This window comes from Colius striatus, chromosome 5 (genome assembly GCF_028858725.1).
Source record: "Colius striatus isolate bColStr4 chromosome 5, bColStr4.1.hap1, whole genome shotgun sequence".
Lineage (NCBI taxonomy): Eukaryota > Metazoa > Chordata > Aves > Coliiformes > Coliidae > Colius > Colius striatus.
The window spans coordinates 20,166,299-20,188,127 of NC_084763.1; the positions used below are offsets into that span (position 1 = coordinate 20,166,299).

Sequence of the window (21,829 nt, forward strand, 5' to 3'; positions counted from 1 at the left end):
GGGCTCCAGAGCTGAATGCAGTATTGCAGATGGGACCTTAGTAGATTGGAGTAGAGAATCACCTCCCTTGACCTGCTGGCCATGCTTCTTTTGATGCATCCCAGGATACAGTTTGTCTTCTGTCCTGCAAGCGTACATTACTACCTCATATTTAGTTTTTTACCCACCAGTACTCCAAGTCCTTTCTTGCAGGGTGGCTCTCTATCCACTCATCTTCTGATCTGTCTGTGCTTGGAATTGCCGATGTGCAGGACCTTGCACTTGCCCTTGTTGAACTTCATGAAGTTTGCATGGGTCCACCTCTCAAGCCTGCCAAGGTGTTCTGGATGGCATCTGGTTCCCTCCAGCATGTTGACTGCACCATGCAGCTTTGTAGTGTTGGTGTAGTTGCTGAGAGTGTACTCAATCCCACTGTCTGTGTCTCCGACAAAGATGTAAAAAAGCACTAGGGGTGCCAATATTGTTACCCTATTGATCCCAATACCAACCCCTGAGGAACACCGCTTGTCATCGGTCCCCACTTGGACATTTTGCTGTTGATTGCCACTCCTGGGAGAAAAACTGATTAGATGGTCAAGTCCAATGAGTTGTGGTCACTGGAGTTAAATCCAGTTGGTGGCCAGTCACGAGTGCTGTCCCTCAGGGCTCAGTACTGGGGTCTCTTCTGTTTAACATCTTTATTAATGGTCTGGATTAGGGGATAGAGTTTGTAGATGATGCCAAGCTGGGTGGAAATGTCGATCTGCTTGAAGGTAGGGGAGCTTTACAGAGATCTAGATAGGCTGGATGGCTCGGCCAAGGCCAGTGCCATGAGTTTCAATAAGGCCAAATGCCAAGTCCTGCACTTGGGCTACAACAATCCCCGTCAGCGCTACAGGCTTGGGAAGAGCGGCTGGAAAGCTGCCAGGCAAAGACTGACCTGGGAGTGTTGACTGACAGCCAGTTGAACATGACCCTGCAATGTGCCCAGGTGGCCAAGAAGGCCATTGGCATCCTGGCCTGTATCAGGAACAGTGTCATCAGCAGGAGTAGGGAGGTGATCATTGCCCTGTACTCAGCTTTGGTGAGGCCACACCTCAAATACTGTGTCCAGTTTTGGGCCCCTCTCTACAAGAAGGACACTGAGGTGCTGGAGAGGATCCAGAGGCAGGCTACAAAGCCAGTGAAGCATTTGGAGTATGTTTCATATGAGGAACAGCTGAGGGAATCTGGGGCTGTTTAGCCTGGAAAAAAGAAGGCTCAGGGAGAGCTTACCACTCTACAACTATCTGAAGGTTGTAGTGAGGTGGGGGACAATCTGTTCTCCCTACTAACAAGCAATAGAACAAAAGGAAATTGCATCAAGTTGCGAAGGGAAGGTTCAGGCTGGATATGAGGAGGAATTTCTTTACTGAAAAAGTTGTCAGGCATTGGAATGGGCTGCCCAGGGAGGTGCTGGAGTCATGGTCCCTGGAGGTGTTTAAGAGACAGTTGGATGCTGCACTTAGGGAAATGGTCTTGTGGTTGATAGGGCTGGGACAAAGGCTGGACTCGATCTTAAAGGTCTCTGCTAGCTGAAACAATTCTGATTCTTTGTTTAGTGGTGTTTGTGTAACGATTGTTTAGATGTTTCATCACTGGAAATACCAAATCAAGATTTGATGTTGCTATCTTCTCAAAATATGTTTTAGTTCAACCATATGTATCTAACTGAAGCAAACATTAAGTTAGGGAAAGCTATGACTGGGATTTAGCCACAACACCAGTGAAGTGAGGATCCATTATGCCTCTCATTCATAAAATATCTGACTTTTCAGTCGTCTTGCCAATGCAGATTTATCTTCTATTGTTGCTGCTACTTTACAAATATGCTGACAGCAGAAAGAAAGGTATCATCAGTCATGTCACAGCCCTTTTTTTTTTATAATGTCCATTCTTTAGTGCTGCTTTAGCTGTCTCACTACTTACAGCCAAAGGCCTTGTAGAATGTGAGAGGTAAAGTAACAAATCTCATATCTGTTAGCTTGCGTGCTTTCAATTTTTTGTGTGATTTTTTTCCCTTCCCTAGTATGGACATAACAATACCTTAAAAATTACTGAAGTAAAAAAAAAAAAAACAACCCAACTTACCAGCCTGTGCTTTTCCATTGGTAGCAGATTGGTCTCAAGAGTAATAATTTCACCATTCTGCTTTACTAAGTAAAAGTTAATCACTTACATAAATGCATATTGTGAGGTGAATATGTAACTTTGAAAGAGTGAGAAAGACTTTGGATTCACCAGTGATGCAGAATGCCAGACTAGCTCCAGAGAAATGTGCTTGAAAGTATGCAGGTTTTCTGAGCTACGAGTTCATGGAAGCTTGGTGTAAAGACTGCCTTTTAGAATATTTTTAAGAGTTGTGCTTTAAATCAGGTCATCCTGCCCTAAAGCACTGCTTACTTGCTGTAACTGGTTTCAGTATGCTCAGCTGGACTGCAGGATTTTCTGAACAAAACATGAGAATCCTGATAAAGTTGTTTTTTACTCTGTATTTGATGAGCATACATTCAAGCACCGCCCCACATCCAACCACCCTGGCAGCTGCTTGCTTGCTTGCAATTACATCCCTTCAGCGGAACAGAGAATAGAATAGCAAGAATAAAAGCAAGAAAACTTGTGGGTCAAGATAAAAGACAGTTTGGTAGATGAAGGAAAGAGGAAGGAGGAAAAGGCAATATGAATGAGATCACTCACCACCTTCCATAAACAGACAAACATCCAACCAGTCTCCCAAGTGCCAGCCATCACAGAAGTCAACTCCTTCTTCCTCCAATTTTTACTGCTAAGCAAGATGCTATGTGAATATCCCTTTGGGTCAGCTGTTCTGGCCGTGTTCCAACCCAGTACATATATGAGCAGTTTGGGATTAAAAAAAAAAGAAAATGAATATTATACTGTGAATCTTTAGAATGGCTTGAATTGAAATTCGATTTAGACATAAAATGCTCATGGCATTTTATGTTTCACTTAATCTACTCAAATGAAGAGTGGCTGTTGGAAGATGTGATCCTAACCCACTTCCATTTCCAACTGCAAGCTTACACCTTGATTAAGTTGTGATACCCTGCAGCTGCAGAGTGAGTTGGATCAACCCCTGATGTCAGGCAAAAATAATTAACCAAAAGACAGTTTTGTGGAGGTTCAGCTGACTGAATCAGCTCCTCTGTGGCTGCAGGCCGACTGCATCTGCTGCAGGTGAGAGTAAAGGAGTGAGTCTGGAGAACTGCTCCGAAGAGCCAAGAACTGCTCATTGGGCAGTAAAATTTCATTAAGCATAATGTGAAATCACATGCTCAGTTTACACAGAAGAATGAGAAAACATAAAAACCATAATACAGCAGTGTTCAGAAAAGAACAACCATAACATTCCATATGTAGGGATCAGATCTTCCATACTTCTAATTTAGATAAATGAATACTATCTAAAATCAGAGTAATCTTTCTAATTAGCAAATGTACCTGAAATTCAAGGCTGAGTGGCTTTTTTTTTTAATGTGGGAATTATATGGTATAGTTGCAATAACAAAAAGAGGACAAAAGTGATAAAGAATGTATTACTTTCTCATGAGAGATGAGAGAATTTTTCCCTTCAAAATCCTTTGAGAAGACTAAAGATATGTGGCTGAAAGCCATTTTGCTGAAACTGATAGCATGAATGACAGTCTCACGTGCATTTTGTCCGTTAAGTATGTAGTCAGTCCATGTTTTGAGTGATATGATGGATGCACTCTGAGAATCAGATCCTGCAACAGAGCCACAATACTAGTGTGCTGAGAGAAAGTATGTATCATATGCATGAGGTTCCTATTGATTGACTAACTGCCTGACTGCAAAACAGAGCTATAGTACATCTCTTTCACTGTGAAACTTCACAGTTGTTTGTAACAGACACTGAAATAAATAGTCAGCAAACAGCAAAGACTCACTTAAAATGTGTGAAATAGAGGCAGGAGAGTGTGTGCATTAACAAAATGACCAAGTTTCGGTTATTGTATTTTGGGCTTGACAGGTCTGTGAATGTTAGTGGTGAATGCGAGTTTCTTTTGTTGCAGTCTGGACAACTAGCTGTTTAAGAATAGCTCTGAAATCTCCCAGATAGTCCTACCAGTGATTATGTTTTTGCATTTTATGTCATCTTGGGTCATTCACCAAATACCAAAAGTGAAATTGTCTTAGATAATGTTAACAAAAAAACCCCATGATTTCACTAGATGGATTTCTATTTCATTGTTTCTCTGCAGAGTTTAATGATACACTCTCTTCAATCTTTTTGTCCTTAAATCTGACCCTAGGTGTGTAGGACCTTGGAAGTTGACTTCAGAAGACACACAGGATGTCCTTATTAGCTTTGAACTTCCAAAATGATTTTTTAAACATGTTTATCTGTTGTAATATCCCTTTTTTCCTGTCTTATATCTCTATTTGTGTACATTTTCTCCATACGTCTATTGATTTGGTGATATTATAGAATCATAGAATGGTAGGGGTTGAAAGGGACCTGTAGAGATCATCTAGTCCCACTCCCCTGCAGAAGCAGGTCCACCTAGATCAGATCTCACGGCAACACATCCAGGCAGGTCTTGAAGACCTCCAAAGAAGGAGACTCCACATCCTCCCTGGGCAGCCTGTGCCAGGGCTCCCTCACTCTCACAGTAAAATAATCACTGAATCTCAAGGGCTGGGAGGGACCTCGAAAGGTCATTTAGTTCAACGCCTCTGCCAGAGCAGGACTATCTAGAGTAGGTTACATAGGAACTCGTCCAGGTGGGTTTTGAATGTGCTCAGAGAACTTGTTTCTACTGGAGATATTCTTTTTATTTTGCCAGATCCTATTTTTCTGCCTTTGATGCAACCCACTCCATCAGGCCTGAGTGGATTCTTTCAATTAGCAAGTGTGGCCACCTACTGGGGAAAAAAAACAATGTAAAAATAAAATCATGCAGCAATAACAGAATGTTCTAAATGGTAATAGCTTGAGCACAGTTAGCACATAGATAGTAACCTAGAAATGCAACAACGTGAATAAAAAATCAGGTCCCAGTTTCCTGTGCTGTACTATTATCAAACATTTTTTATGGTGATATGCTTTACTCTTCCTCTGTATAAATAGTCCCCTCTTCTAACACCTTATCCTTACTGAGTTACTTGTCTCAATCAGATCAAATCCATCCCCAGTTTTGAACACTTGCAGGTTTGTTCCATCACAATCTAGCCTTTACTGGATAGAAATTGCACCTGACAGAAGAACAGATCACAAGGCAACAGGTTATTTAATGTTATTTAACAAACTACCAGCAATTATTGCTTTATTTGTCAGGAACACTCTAAATAAAAATATGATTGAAGTATAAATTAGCTGAATATGTGAATTGTTTACAAGAGCTTCTTTAGTTCCCAAGTGGTGGTTTTGGAGCATCTTTCTTACAAAGAAAGGCTGTGGGACCTGGCACTGTTTAGCCTGGAGAAGACTGGGGTAGGTGTGGGTGTGTGGGGGGTGTCTCATTGGTGCTTCCAAGTATTTGTGGTTGAGGCATCACTTTTTTATTGTTGTATCTAGTGACAGGACAAGGGGTAATGGAAAGAAGCTGCAATACAAAAAGTTCCACTTAAACATAAGGTAAAACTATTTCATTGTGAGGGAGCCCTGGCACAGGCTGCCCAGGGAGGGTGTGGAGTCTCCTTCTCTGGAAGTTTTCAAAACCCGCCTGGACATGTTCCTGTGTGACCTGGTCTAGGTTGACCTGCTTCTACAGGGGCGTTGGACTAGATGGGAATCTCTAAAGGTCCCTTCCAACTCCTACCATTCTGTGATTCTGTGGATGTTTTGTATTATTGTTGTTGTATGGCTATGTCTACAGCAAAAACCACTTTTTTCAGAAGGGCAGAGCTCAGTAACAGATAGTTTGATGTCTGAAGACAACATATATTACCTGGAGAAAGTTAAGCTACACTCACACATGCAAGAAAGTTAGGTGATTATAGTGCTGACATGAACTCTTGATGACTCCAAGGGCCAGAGCAGGTGGTCAGGAACTCCTACTGCCTAGTGGCCTGGTCATCAGAGTAATTGCTGCCCAAGCCTCTCGTCTTCCATTTGTAGGAAAGAAGTCAGTTTTAATTTAGATTCCTTCATTTTAAATCCTTATCAAACAAATGTGAGAGCCAAGAATAAAATGGCAACATCTGGTAATGTTTGTTAATTAATTACAGTTAGGGTCTCTATGTTTATATAAAATTGCTTTTGCTGTCATATGACTATAGAGAATGGATGCGATTAAATTTAGATGTTTTGCTGTGAGGAAGAGGAAAGTTTACTAAATGTCACCTGAGTGTAAAAGTCTTTGTGGGAGCTGAGGAGCTTTTAAGTAGTGATGAAACTTGTTCCGTCTTACCCATGCTGCTTTTCTAAAAAAATCAACATCTGTTTCTAAAGGGCAAATACAATGGTTTAGATATATGATATCAGACAAACAGTAAGAATATTCATATGTCCTGATATATGGGTAGTGCTGACAGGCTTCTCTCACCTCTGTGCCATTGTGCAGATGGGAACTACAGTTTTCTCTAGTTTTCTCTACTCTCAGTATAAAATATTTGATTGTATGTTTATACATGGGAGAACATTTGTGAAAAATGATGTATTTTTATTAGCATAATTAATATTTAAAGTTTGATCAGACTTTCAACCATGTAAGACCTTCTTTCAACCCAAAGAAGACTCCCGCCTATCTAAAGGCTTTACTATTCATGCACTTTAATAATTGGTCTAAGAAACATACTATCGCTGCACTCGAGGCTCCGTTGTTTGCTTAGATCATGACAGTTACAAAATAGCCTGTGTGCAATTGCTTACCGGGCAGTCTCTGCAGGGTGCGAGGGGAGAAGACGACGTAGGCTGGGTGAGGGGGATATGGCGGGGAGGCGGTGGGTGCGAGTGAGATGGTGGAGGTCTGTGAGGAGGCAGGACGGTGGGCGGTGGCGGGAGGGCTGTGAGGAGGGTGGGCAGTAGTGGGAGGGCTGTGAGGAGGGTGGGCAGTAGTGGGAGGGCTGTGAGGAGGGCGCGCACTCTGCACGAGCGCTCGCGTCTCTGCCTGCAGGGGGCGCGGTGGCGCCGCCCGCCGCCGTTACCAGGCGGGGGGGGGCAACGGTCACCGCGGCCTCGTGCCGCTATGGCGGGGCAGCTGCCTCCCGTGTACCAGGGACGGTTCAGCGACAGGTTTCCCGAGCTGTCGGCAGTGAGTGCCCATCGTTGCCGCGGAGCCGCCCTCCCGCTCCCTGCACCTTTCTGGGGCCGGGGTCTCGCGTGGGCTGAGAGGCTGGAGGAGGGACAGCATGTGAGGCAGGCAGGCACGCGCGTGTCCCTGTGGTCGTCACGCTCCCGCCCCCAAAAAATGCGCGACTCCTTTTTTCCCCCCCGTCTTTTTATCAGAACGGGGACAGTTTCTTGTGAAAGGTGTCAGATAGCAATTGAGATAATAGTGCTATAGTATGGCACCAAACCAATGGGTTTGGTTATGCCTTATTGTTGTATTGTTTAGGCCGGAAAGCTGCTTCCAACTGCCGATACCGCTGCTGGCTGCCTCACTGAGGTTTTACCCAGGGTGAGTTGGTTTTTAAGGTGCTCCTTGTGAAACGTCTGCAGTGATTTGCCATTAGTGATTGTGCTTTTAAACAAGCTATATAAAAAAAACAACCAACCAACCACAAAACCCCCACAACCCAAACAAAAAAAAAAAACAGGAAAAAAAGAAAAAAATCAGTCATACCTTGGTCATTTTTTTCTACATCTCTTTAGGAACTACTGTTTTTGTTTCCCTATGTTACTTTTTGTCATATGAGATCATCATGAATAGTTAAGAGGATTATAAAACATTTTTGGCAGTTCTTTCTCATTCTTCGTGTTTCACAAAATGGAGGAGGGACATGCCTCCTTAGATTGGACTAAATAGAATTCAGACAATTTTTTTCTGGTAATACAGTTATTATTACTTCTGGTAAACGTCCTTCTTTACCAAGGATGCTCCTCAGAACTGTGCTTCCCAATGCCCTTCCCTTAGAAATATCAGCTCTGCCTTTAAGTAGGTAGTTTTTAAAACCTGAAACTATAGTTAATTTCTGAAATTGCTCCATTGATGGTGGAATTGTTGTGAATCAGGTTAAATGTCACGTCTGCTTTTCATGAAGTATATGTGTAGGAAGTCTACATGAAGATGATGTCCATCTTAAAGATGGAACCAAGCAGTTGAAGCATAGCAACTCTCTCATTACTTCTGTTGCTGGTTTAATAAAATTTAGGCTGGACTCTGCTTACGTTATGCTCAGACTATCAGCATCTGCAGGGAGCTTATGTATGTGTTGCAGCTCTAAAATGTCCCCTTATTTTATTCTTGCCTCTTTGGAACCCCACTGAAATGGCTGCAGTACAGTTTCTTTTAATTTCATTAATATTTGGTGAATGTCTGGTGTAAAATTGATTTTGCTTTGCCTTATATATAGCCTATTACTCCAACTACTGTGCGAAAGTTTCGAAATACAACAAATCCAGCTCCTGGCGTTGGAAGAATATTCTACGGCAGAGCAGATGATCCTGACATTGCATCTCATATGACACATGGCATAGAGACATGCTTTTCACACAGTGTAAGAATGTGACTCGTTTACCTTGCTAAAGAATGTCCTTAATAAGAGTTAGTGGTTTCTTCATAGTCAAAGATAGAGGTACATAGCTGAGTGATTTACACTGCAGCATTTTGCCACTGTTGTGGATAATCTGAATTTTGAGGTCGATCAGTAGGATTTAATTAGTGTGATTGAGATAGGAGAACACTTGAACTTCAGTGACTTTTATCAGTGACCTAAGTTTTGCAATGATTACTGAATTATTCATTTCATTTCAACATTTAAGTTAATGAACAGTCTTCTACCCAAAAATTTTGCTGCTTGCTTCTTTACTGATTACAGAGGTAAAACCTGTTGAACTCATAGCAAGAAAACTCTTGGGAGCTGCTTTATAGTTCAGTGTAATTACTATGTATCCTTTCCTGCCTTTGGATTGAAACTGATTTTGTTAAAGTGATATTTTGGATATGTCAGACTGTTTTGTTTTTATTCTTCAGAAACGATGTTTGTAATCTGTAATCAAACAACTGGAGAGATAATTGGAGATTTTTATCACATAGTTCAGATCTCTCAAAGTAACAGTTGTGTTAGTAAAATACCCTTTTATGGTGGATTTCATCAACTAGACTTGTAAATGAATAGTTTTCAATTTTACAAATAAAGCAGCTGAGGCAAAGAGGAATTCAGGTCTCAAAAATTAGTCTTCAATCCTGATAGTAGAAGATGTTGATTAAGACATTGATTAGGCATATCCAAAATGAAAAATATAGGTCAGTGGCATCCATCCTCAGAAGTTTTACATTGAATGGATTAAATTGTTTACTCTGTACTGTCTTGTTGAAGACTTATTTTCCTTTGCATTATTAATTAAATATCAATGGCAGGAAGAGTTGGAATCTTAATGAGTTCACTAAGTGTGGGTTTGGATCAATTGTATTTGCTATTACTTTTTTCAGTATTTGTTTATGTGACATTCACCAAGAGTCTAATAATAAACCCTATTTAAGAATCTCCATTACTTTGACATGTAGGCTGAAAAAATCAAATTGAGAAGATCAAAATCTGTTGTGTTGACATTTTTGAAACTTTTTTTTTTAGATTTGATTTTTCACCTTGAAGTTGACTAAATTTTACAAGTAAATTCTGTTGACCTAAATTCATTGTGTACACTAAGAAAAATATTTTGTCCAATCTAATGCGAAGCTTTGAAAACCCTACTGAAGTACCTGCTGTTGGCATGTCTTTTAGGTTGCAGTATTAGTGTATATCGTGAAATATTATCTTTAAATTCTTCATTGGTGGAATTTGGATTAGCTGTTTAGAGAATGGATAGTCTTAACTGCTGGACAATAGATGCTTTTACTCATAAGCACCAGCAGGTTTTGTTCCAAAGCTGTCATAATAATTTTCACACTTAAGTTTTGATCATATAGTTTGACTATAATTGTTAATATATGCTAAGAACTGAAAGGCCACAGCCTAAATTTAGAAGGGGAAAAACTTGCATAAAAATAAAAAGTTCTGTCTCATATATAATTTAGCTAGAGATTTAGCATAGCATTGATTATTGGTCTTCTCTCAAAGTACAGTTTTGGTTTGTAGCTTGGTAGATAAAGTTATGTTGGTATAGTCATATAAGATCTCATGAGAACACATGATCAGACCTTTGTGTGTGTGTGAAGGACTAGCCACAGTAAAGCGTGAATGATAAAATTTTGTTGGCTTTCTTGCCTCTTGTGTTGTTTGTGATGCTTTTAGGCAGCTTCACTGATAAATCCACTTCCTAAAACTATTTTTCAACAAAAAATACAAGACAAAAAAGAAGCAATCTACTTCAGTAACCGTCAAGCATCCTTGGGCAGATCACATGATCAATCTTCTATGTTACCTAAAGGCTTGGATATAATTAATACTACATTTGGAAAAAAAGTCATCCAAGGTAGGAAAACCAAGTGTGAAAACATATTTCTTCTAAACACACAATGATCTACACAGTATGTAGCACATATTCTATGCTTCCAATTTAATAGAAAATTTATTTTTATGGCAGTTGTTGAAAGGCATAAAACTGGACTATTATTTTTCAGTTACAATGAAGAAACAAGCAATGGAGAACATTTGGTAATTGCTTTTGGCTCTGCTTCAGCTCTATCTTTGTAGATTTCCCAAGAGAACTGTTTAGGGAGCTGACAACTTGCTGCCTTTTCCTGACTATTGTAATAGGTCTAATAAATATACTACTCTGACCTGTGAGTCTTTCCTCCATAGACTACAGCAAATCATGTATGTGTTGACCATGTAGCTCTCTTGCAACAGTTATGTCTGTTGCAGTTTCTGTGACATTATTTATTTTTTTTGCCTTAATCCCATGTCATTAGCTGTAAGATTCTTACAGATTGATTAGAAATGTGGTAATAATTAATAGCATCTTCTCTAACAAAATATTATTTAAAATTAATAACCAACCAAATAAAACATCCATCTCCCTTACCTTCCCCAACCATATATTTATACCTTACTTTCCAGGTGTATCAGCTGGAGAGCTTATAAATCCACCAAAAACTTTCGTGGAAGTGGATAAAGAAGCCAGAGAAGGACATGATCTGTACATTGTATCACACAGTGATTATTATGTGGGTAAGTTCAAAGGCTGATAAGAGTGCTAACATAAATAAAGGTGACTTTTCCTCTTTGAGTCTTCAACATGTAAGCTATTTTTTGGTAGACTTTTTGTTGTTTTACACTGTATTAATATAATATAAATTATTTTTAAAAGTAATGATGTGAAGAAAAAAACCCAAAACATTATATGGAACTGAGAGAGCATGACTTGCTTCTAGAACTGTAGATCACTTTGTGATGGATGCATTAAACTTAGTGAAAGAGTTGGAAGCCTGATTTTCTTTGGATGTTATTTTAAAAGCAAACTCATAGATGCCCTTGTTTATTGAGTTTGTCATCGTCTATGCCACAGGGAGCAATTTCAGGCATAAAGCCACAGACTGTGAGCCCAACCCATTCTAGTACTTCCACCTCTGGTTCCTCTTTTTTATCAGAATCCTATCAGAATTTCAAGGCAGCTAGACTTTTTTTCTGGTGAGGAGCAAAGCATCAAGCTCTAGTTTCAAGAAATTTCAGACTGCCAACTGTCTCTCTGGAATGCAGATTCTGGCTTCTGAATCTGTCCTCTGCCCTCTGTCTGCACTTTCAGTGGTCTGTGCCTCTACTGCTTCAGCCTCGGGTTTGTATTTGCGTGAAGTGGTCTGCTTAGGGATGATGACCCTATGCCTCATGGGTCTGCAATGGAAATAGAGTGACAAAGAAGCACTCTGAAATGCAGTACATGTATTACTTTTGCAACTACTTCTGTATTTTTCCCAAATCCATAATTTCCATTTAGGCTGGGAGACTTAATTTGTTGCTCTATAAGGTCAGTATTATAATAAAATTGCCATTGCACTACTACCAACAGTTTTGTAGGTGTAGGCCAAATATGTAAGAAACTACAATATGGGTATTTTAGTTGTAATAATGGAAATTTTATGTAGAAACAGTTATGTAGAAGTGAAGTTATAGGACTGTATTCTGTCACTGAGAAATTCTACTACACGTACTTATTGATATGAATTGACCAAACTTAACCATTTTATTCCCCTTCCTCCCCACCCTTCTTAAATATTTTAGTGGAATTGTTATCTCTGTCTCCTTTGTAGTTTACATCCACAAGATCATAGAAAGGCCAAGCCAAAAACAAGCGGACAGTAAAAAAAAGTCAACTACGTGCCCCAATTTTGAACAATAACATTTGTTTGCATGACCCTCACTACTTGGGTTACCTGGGGCTTTGTCATTAATTCTGGTAGGCTTGTCTTGAGTCAGCCATAAAAAAAGCATTCAACTATTTTGCCACTGCAGCAGTTCTTGCTTTTTATTTTGCCTTTTATCTTCACTTTCAACAATGAGATTATTCATTACTACTTAATAAATATGGGGAATGCAAATTAGTTATCTTTAATGGGCAGAATTGTTGATTAGTTATTTGCTTTTGTTTCTTCATTGTTGTGTCTGAAGAATGAAGATATTGAGTACATTTTTCTTCCTGAGGTGTTTTATACATGTTGAAATGCTTACTTTTTGCACAGGGGAAGCAATAAATAGGAAGTATGATGCACCAAACTTCAGCAAGTCTTTTGTTTACGGAATAAAAACCCCTCACTTTAAAGATGGACGAGGTGTATCCAAATGCTTAAATTGGCTCTATGATCTGCAATCGTAAGTTGCGATGGTTAACTTGTTAATTAGTGATGTATGTTCTCAAGAAGAGTGAGTCTCCATATTTGCAGATAATTTTATATCTCACTGTCAAAACCTTATCTATATCAAACTGAATAGAAAGTGCAAGGAGTAATTTTCAGAATAGTTTATCCAGATCAGTTCTACCATAGTGTAACAGCACTTGGCAATGTCTTAAACATTCTATAAAGACACTTTTGATTTAATTAGCAAGTTTTTTCAATTACTAAATTTGTGCTTGTCTTGCAGAGGAGTTACTGTTTCCTTCTAATGTACAATAATAATTTTTTAATGTTATTGCAAAATACTTGTATATTTCTAAATATGTGTAAGTTCTTTTCATCATTGGTAGCAAGAGCACAGCAAAAGTTGTATCAGAACAAAGTGATGATTTTGAGGAGGAATTTCAACCTCATATTGTAAAAGTCCTTGATCCGTAAGTAAGCAAAGATAACCATCCAAGAACAAAATTCACTCATGTTTGACAAATCTTCAGTGTCTTTTTCTGTCTTGGGTGAAAAATAACTGTGTACCCACTGCTTCCACTGCAACACTTAGTTGCAGAAAGATACTTTCCACTTGCCCTAATTAGGCTGTTAAGTATGTATGTTACTAATGAAGTCTATATTGTGTCTGTTTGGTGAAGTTAAGTCTTTCTGCTTAAATAGTATATCTGAATTGATAAATTTGCACCAAGAAAATTCCAAACACACTGTAGCAGTTTATCTTTTTTCTTTTTGTCCTTTTTGTGTCTTTTGCAGTTAGGAATGGTTAAAAGAACTGCAATGTCTCACCTCGTGTTTGGGGATTTTACTATATTATTTACTTTGACACTATTTTTGGTCATATTTGTTATATCACCTGTATTCTCAATTTATTAACTCCTTGGAAAAGACACAGAACTAAACTGTGCAATGATCTAGCAACATGTATCAGTCTCGGTGGAATTGTTACAATGCTTCATAAACATCAGATGATACAGACTTTTTCATCTTACAAAACCATGTTTATTCAAGGCTACAGTAGTCCTAAGGTGTGATGTGGTCAGGATCCTGCTGTACTACAAATCTAGGGTTCCTGAATGTATACAATGACTGTCTTGGCAGATGCCCCAGATTTCTACAAAATTGTACCTAAAGACTTACGAATAACATTTGTAGCAAAATTTAGTAGTACAACTTTGATAACAAAATTTAATTTTAAGCTCAAGGTCACAGACTTAAGTGACTCTGGAGAATTATGTCCATAGTATCTGTAGGAGCCAGTTTCTGCTCTCACTGTGTTCTTGCTTACTGTGAAATAAACCTGGAGTGTGAGCAACATGGAGCAGTACGATCAGTCAGGGAACATGGATTGCAAGGCAAGCTCAAACCCAGCACTAATATTACAAGACAGATATAAGTTAACCTAATTTTATTTAGTGCATTTTACACCATTCACATCCTATGTGTTAAATGAAAATAATACAAGAAAAATACACATAGTTGGTTTTAGATCATAGTGCTTCCATTTCTGTGGGTTTTTTTGTTCATTTGATATTGTAGAAAAAAATCACGGATTCTCTTTTCAATCTTGGTAGAGATTTCTGATTCACATAAGTTTTAATTATTACACTTCCAACACATCCAGATGGATATTTATTTGTTTGCTGTTTTTGTTAGACACAAAATTCCATGTGAAAAAGCAGAGATGTGATTACATTTTTCCAGTTTAGTCAGAAGTGATTTATTTGTTGACATTTCAGTTGGAGATCTAGCTTGTCCTAAACATACCAATTATTTGATTAGTATGTTCTAAGAATGTTTTTTTCACTCGTTTCTGTTATTGTCTTAGAAAAAAAGAATTTTAACATCAAATATTTTTCCTTTTAGTAAGTATAAATGTTCAAAAGTTAATATTTACATTTGCTTGTGTTATATTACAAAGAGCAAATGTTCTAAATAGGGATATGAAGGAATCGTCATTTTTCTGGAATGGCAACTTGGAAACAAAGTACTGAAAAATTTCAGCTGACCTGTGTGTATCATCACTAATTATAAAACAGATGATAACTTTTAAAATATTATTAATATCCAAAATAAACCCCATACAAAACTTTTTGACAATTAACAAAGAAATGTCCTATTGACAGTGGAGCAGAAGCTATGAATGTTCCTTCAGGCCATACATTTGGAACGGTACTCTGTCCAGATAAATGTGGTAAGTTCAGGGGCAGAATAAAACCTTATCTCATTGATAAGACTATGCTAAAGTAATTACTAGTGCTTGTATAGTATGGTATGTTTCGAAAATATTAGAGACAGGGGCCAAAAGTTTAGCAGTGACAGTAAAATTTTGGAGGGAAAATGTGAGAAGAATTGAAGTTGTTTGGGATGAAAAAAATCAATGTCAGAAATAAGAAAATTAATTATCTTTCTAATAAGAAAACTTAGCTTTTGCACAACATTTTGGGGTTGATTTTGTTTGGTTTTTAAATGCATCTGTATCCAAATGTAAACAAAATGCGAAATGGCAGAAAATTAATAATGACATCTAAGTGACAATATTAAAAATTCTATTTAAATCAATTATGTGTGTCTCAATGATTTTTGCATCACTTCTCTAAAAAGGGTAAAGGTAATAAGCATTAAATAACAATGTTAAGGTTTTGGAAGTAGCAAGGAGATGGAAAACAGAATGAAAATTAAAAAATATTAATTTTCATAATGAATATTAATTTTATATTAATGAAATATTAATATTAATGAAATATTAATTTTCATTACGAAAATTTTGAGAGCGAGTCAACTCAAGCTACTAGTTGGGACAGTCAAGTCAACATTGGATTTGATGAGGTTTTAACATTGTTTGATAACTAGAGCATACAGTATTTAATTTTTTTTAGAAAAAATGAATATAAGTAGCTCAAAGTTATTTAATTAGTCAAGACCAGAGGAGGCATGTTCAAACTTGGAGTAAGCTTTTATTCATGCTTTACTATGTAGTATAATAAAATAAATATTTTAGATATGTAGGTATGCTTTATCCTATAAAGAACAACAGAAAGAACTCAACAAAAAAAATCATTATTAACAATAATATTAGAAGGGGATTAGGTGAGCTACTCCTATTTGTTATTAGATTCTGAATTAACTACTTGTACTCTAGAAAGTGACCTTGGTTTCTTGGAGACTTGGATGAAGACTAGCTCAGTGTGCCAACATGTTAAAAAATACTAATATAGTTAAGATACATAGAAAATGGGCAGAGAAACCCAAAAATAGTACATTATCTTTCTAGAAATCAATGTTGTATAATTATCTGAAGTATTACCTTGACTTTCTCAGTGGTCCTTATAAGTATCATGAAATATGACAGATGTTTACTTTTTTTTAATATTAACTGCATATAAGTAGAGAAATCATCATATGGACCATTTGGTCTTTTAAATATCAGATGTTTAGCAGTGTTGAAAATCAGCATCTCAAAACTAAAATTTTCCTTTTCCTTAAGACTGTAAGCCTTTTTTAAAATCCTTTGTTTTCTGTGTATGCACCACTAATTGAGGAAATCGTTATTTTTTTAGGAGTCAGTGATCTTCTTCACTGCCAGATTCCATGTGAGTTCCTCCATGGTAAAGGCAGAGAGAAAGCTGTTTTGACTGCAGTTCGGCAAAGTTTGAAGAAAGCTAACTATGAGAATTTTGACATGTTACTAGAAGCATTCAGGCATTATGATAAGGTCAGTGCTTTGAAAAAGTATAAATGTAAAGGAATGACAATAATTTTTCTGTGCTGTGAAGAAACAAGCATAGCGAAGCAAATATAGGTGAAAACTATAAATACAAGGTAAAAGCATAGTTACTGTATGTTTAATCTACCATGATATGCTGTGGAATTTAATCCAACAGCATTTGGAATTTTTCATAAGAATATTTGAAATATCCAAGTTAACAGCAAGCAAGGGACATGTAAGGAGGAACAGTCTGAGCATTTTTTTTCTGCAAAATTTGATATTGATAAAGAAAAACAGTTGAAAGGAATATGTTCATATTTTCCTCCAAGCTGTGCTTTTTGTCCAAGTCACTAATAATCAGAATTTCAGATCTTTTCTTTTTTTCTCCCTGGAAAAGAAATTCTAATTGACATTCCATACACAGCATTAATTGTAATGTATACAGAATGATTGATGCTTTGCTTTTAAAAGAAATCTTGGCTTTGCCTCAACATTTATGATTAGATTGTTATCTTGTCATAATACCCTGTCACACTCTTCTGCTCCCAAATCACTTTTAAGTTGAAAATTATTGAGACTTCTATATTCAGATTCTTAATTTCTAAATTACACAGGGTTTCTTTTTGTACTCAGCAGTGTTACTCTTCTGAAATGGTGTGCTTGTTGATATATGTAATAAATAAGAATATATCCACCTCCCCCCATATATGTATGCATTCCTTTTGGTGAAGCGTTTTTATAATGGCTGCTATAATTGTTTTGTTTCTTTTATAATAGAATGGTGATGGAACAATAGACAAAGACAGCTTACGAAAGTCCTGTTTTCAGCTTAATCTGAATCTAGATGACGAACTCCTTGATTCCTTGTTTGACCATTGTGATTTGGATAAAGATGGCCTTATTAATTATCTGGACTTTGCAAACTTTCTGAATTGGAAAGACAAAATGGCAGTTAAAAAGTTCGAAGAAAAAATAATTATAAAAGGTAGATGACAATACTGGGAAATTGTGGACATAATCTCGTTTTTACACCTATTGAAAGGATGTTGCTGTGGTTGACTAAGTGCTGCTTTAGAAGGGCAGGATTTAGAAAGTGCATTTAATCCTTGCATACCACCTGCAGAGCCTCAGATGCAGATGTATTTCAGAACCCTGGAGTTCTGTGTTGCTGGTTGAGAATGTCCCATAAATCACAGAATCAAGGAATCACAGAATCTTAAGGGCTGGAAGGGACCTCGAAAGATCATCCAGTCCAACCGCCCTGCCAGAGCAGGACCACCTAGAGTAGGTCACACAGGAACTCATCCAGTTGGGTTTTGAATGTCTCCAGAGGAGACTCAACAACCCCTCTGGGCAGCCTGTTCCGGTGGTCCATCACCCTCACAGTGAAAAAATTCTTCTTTGTGTTTCTTTGGAACCTCTTGTGTTCCAGTTTACACTCATTGTCCATTGTCCTATCATTGGCCATTGCTGAGAAGAGCCTGACTTCATCCTCCTGACACGCACCCTTTACATATTTATAAACATTAATTAGGTCACCCCTCAGTCTCCTCCAAGCTAAAGAGCCTCAGCTCCAAAATCAAGAGAAACAAAATCTCTTAGAATTGAGAAATGCAGATTAATGTTACTTACTTTATAGGTTTTTAATAGTTTTATAGTTTTTATAGTTCTTCAAGGATTCAAGCAGTGGTTTTTACTTCTTATTCTTTATTTCTTATATAATGTGATGATAATAAATCCTGTCTGTACCGTAACTTTTTTTTTTAATAGGGAAAAAACTAGATGCTTCTGTTCTGCCTGACAACACAAAGATAAACAATGAGCCAGTGCTCAAGATGCATGGATGCAAGGAAGATCTTGTGTTAAAAGAACTGGGAAGCTCAGAAAAGTCACCAAAACCACTTGAAAGATCAACAGATCATGTATTTACAAATTATCAAACAACTTCTTCTCAATATAATGCTGTTGTAGGTGGTCTCCCAACAACCTGTAAGTACAATGGACTGTACTTCTCAGTTGTGAGCATTATTTAAGACAAAAATCAGGAACAAGTTGAACTAGTATTGCTACAGGTTCTACAAATGTACAATAGTGAATTATTTTATCTAAACTAAGTTTGTTTAGGGTTGTAGCTTGGAAGTTGGCATTGCTTGAAAATTTGACATGGTTAATCTATTCAAAGCATGAAAGTTAATCTAGATGTTTTTGAGCAGTTATGCTAGTAATTTTAGGAGGATGATATCTTCTTTGAATGACCTAAAATGTTTTAAGCTGGAAATACTTAATGAGTACTAGAATGTTGCTGCAAGATTTCCTGATGTCATGCTTCAGGATGTAGCTAAAGCTAGGAATTCTAAAAACATGAAAAAAGAGAGGAGAAGGAAAACTATGTAACTTGTTACTGAACCTATGTTACACAGTTTTATTCTTATTTCATACAAAATGTTTTGTCCTTCCTGTCACTGTCTTTACATGCAGGCTTTTCTGTGCTGTTGATTGATTTCCACAGGTTATCCAGTGTGTGGCATTCCAACTATTCGTACAGATCTTCCTGCTCCTCAAATTCGCCACATCAGTGACAGAACAAATTATGGTGATCAGGCCAATGCTTATGCATTATTGTTCCCTTCTGTCTTCAGTCAAAAAGGAGTGTATGAAAGAGACTTTTTTAAAACAAGACCAAAGGCAGAGGTATGATGCATTTCTTCAGAATATTCTGCAAAGACAAATGTACCTGCAGCCATGTGGGAGTGGGAAGTCATATTATCAAATAAGCAGGTTATAAAATTAATTGTTTAACATTACTATCTTCCTTTACATCCATTCATTTATCTGAAAAATATGTACTCTTTGTGTTCAAAGTTATTCATAAAGGTGGTATATATAAATTTTATTTATATCCTACTTCAATAAATAAGAAAGTATATGAGATTGTTGCTATTCACATGCTCATATGCTGTGTTTAACAAAGGTTGGTAATCAGTGCTTAAGAGTCTATGGTTCATCATTTCTGCAATGTGAGAAGAGCAAAGCAGTTGTGAAATTTCTGTCCTTGCATCTATTCAAATTTTTGAGCAAGATCCCAAGCAACATGATTCAATGGTAAAATTAGCCCTGCTTTGATAATATGGTTGAATGGATGATCTTCAGAGATCAGTTCCACCCAAACTTAATCTATGATTCTATGAGCTGATGTCTTAAAAAGCCACAAAAGAAGATTTTTAGAGGTGTATAAAACCAGTTTCCATCACAGAGGTATGTTCAGGGGAAAATTTTACCCAAGGTGTCTCTCCTCAAACAAACTTGCAGGTTTTGCTAGTAGCAAATTCCTCAAACTGTGTCAATACACCTTTTGAGTGCTCTGTTAAGTCACAGTCGTAGTCTCAGATCTACAAAGGACTTGTACAGTGATAGAGGATATAGGGAGCCACACATCACTACTGTGCCATCTCATATTTTTGCAGCAAAAGACAAGATGTGAGATGGTAGGTACTGACTTGGGGACTCTGATTTTTTCATCTGATGTCTCTAAGTGCTGCTACCGCTCTGTTACAGCCCAGAGTTGCTCCCATGTAAATACTAAACCAGCTGTGCTTCTTCTCAGTATTGTTTTCTCTTTCGCTTCTATGTAGAATCATAGGATGGTAGGGTTGGAAGGGACCTTTAGAGATCATCTAGTCCAACCCCCCTGCAGAACAGGTTCACCTAGATCAGGTTGCATAGGAATGTGTCCAGGCGGGTCTTGAAGACCTCCAAGGAAGGAGACTCCACAACCCCTCTGGGCAGCCTCTTCCACTGCTCCCTCACCCTCACAGTGAAATAGTTTTTTATTATATTTAAGTGGAACTTTTTGTGTTCCAGCTTCATCCCATTACCCCTTGTCCTGTTGCTAGCTTCTACAGAAAAAAGTGATGTCCCAACCTCCTGACATCCACCCTTTAGATATTTATAAATGTTAATAAGATCTCCCCTCAATCTCCTCTTCTCCAGACTAAACAGCCCCAGTTCCTGCAGCCTTTCCTCATATGAAAGATGTTCCATTCCCCTGATCATCTTAGTGGCCCTGCGCTGGACTCTCTCCAGCACTTCCCTGTCCCTCTTGAGCTGAGGAGCCCAGAAATGGACACAGGACTCCAGATGAGGCCTCACCAGGGCAGAGTAGAGGTATAGAAGAACCTCCCTTGACCTACTGCACAAACTCTTCTTGATGCATCCCAGGATGCCATTGGCCTTCTTGGCCACGAGGGCACATTGCTGGCTCATGGTTAGTTTATTATCAATCAGGACTCCCAGGTCTCTCTCTGCAGAGCTGCTCTTCAGCAGTTCGACCCCCAGCCTGTACTGGTGCATGGGGTTATTCCTTCCCAGATGCAGGACTCTGCACTTGTCCTTGTTGAACCTCATGAGGTTCCTCTCTGCCCAACTCTCAAGCTGGTCGAGATCCCGCCGAATGGCAGCACAGCCTTCTGGGGCATCAGCCAGTTTGGTGTCATCAGAGAACTTGCTGAAGGTACACTCTGTCCCCTCATGCAGGTCGTTGATGAAGATGTTGAACAAGACTGGCCCCAAAACCGATCCCCGTGGAACTCCACTGGCCACAGGCCTCCAACTCGATTCTGTGCCATTGATCACCACCCTCTGGGTTCTGTCATTCAGCCAGCTCTCGATCCACCTCACTGTCACTCATCCAAGCCACACTGCTTGAGCTTTCTGATGAGGATGTTATGCATTTTTTAATGAAAACATATTGAGATAACTTCATTACCTGAAATATAATTTATGAGACAAATGTAACGAAACATAAAATTCTAATCTAAAATGAAAAAAAGGAGCTGTGACAACCCCTCCCTCTCTTCTAGTCATTATATTTAATACTCGTCACATTTGAAAGTGGATCTGGAAATTGAATATATATTTCACAGAAAATACTGTTGCTAGTTTGTGGTTGGGGATGTAGAAGGCGTGGTGTCATGTTCTTTACATGACCATTAAACAACTTTTCAGGATGTTGTATATTCATGCATTTATCATTTCATAATCTAGCTCTGAAGCAGAACATCCATTCATGCAGAATACAGCTGTCAATAAATTCAATTCATGCTTCATTGAGAAGTGCATTATACCTGTTAAGTATTTGACAGAGCTCTTCTCTGGAGTTATTATGTGGCCTGAGATGTCGTAC

At 38.1% G+C, this 21,829-nt stretch overlaps 1 protein-coding gene across 1 annotated transcript; it reads left to right on the forward strand.

Annotated features, from left to right (window-relative positions):
- Nucleotides 1-7,190: 7,190 nt before the first annotated feature.
- On the forward strand, nt 7,191-21,276 carry EFHB (EF-hand domain family member B; the record flags this gene model as incomplete). The annotated part of the gene is made up of 12 exons (XM_061996921.1): nt 7,191-7,355; nt 7,560-7,622; nt 8,518-8,661; nt 10,399-10,579; nt 11,167-11,277; nt 12,783-12,912; nt 15,065-15,132; nt 16,499-16,653; nt 17,425-17,632; nt 18,418-18,636; nt 19,157-19,338; nt 21,181-21,276. Coding segments are annotated over exons 1-12 (1,722 nt in total), but the record flags the coding sequence as incomplete, so codon positions are not given.
- Nucleotides 21,277-21,829: the final 553 nt, after the last annotated feature.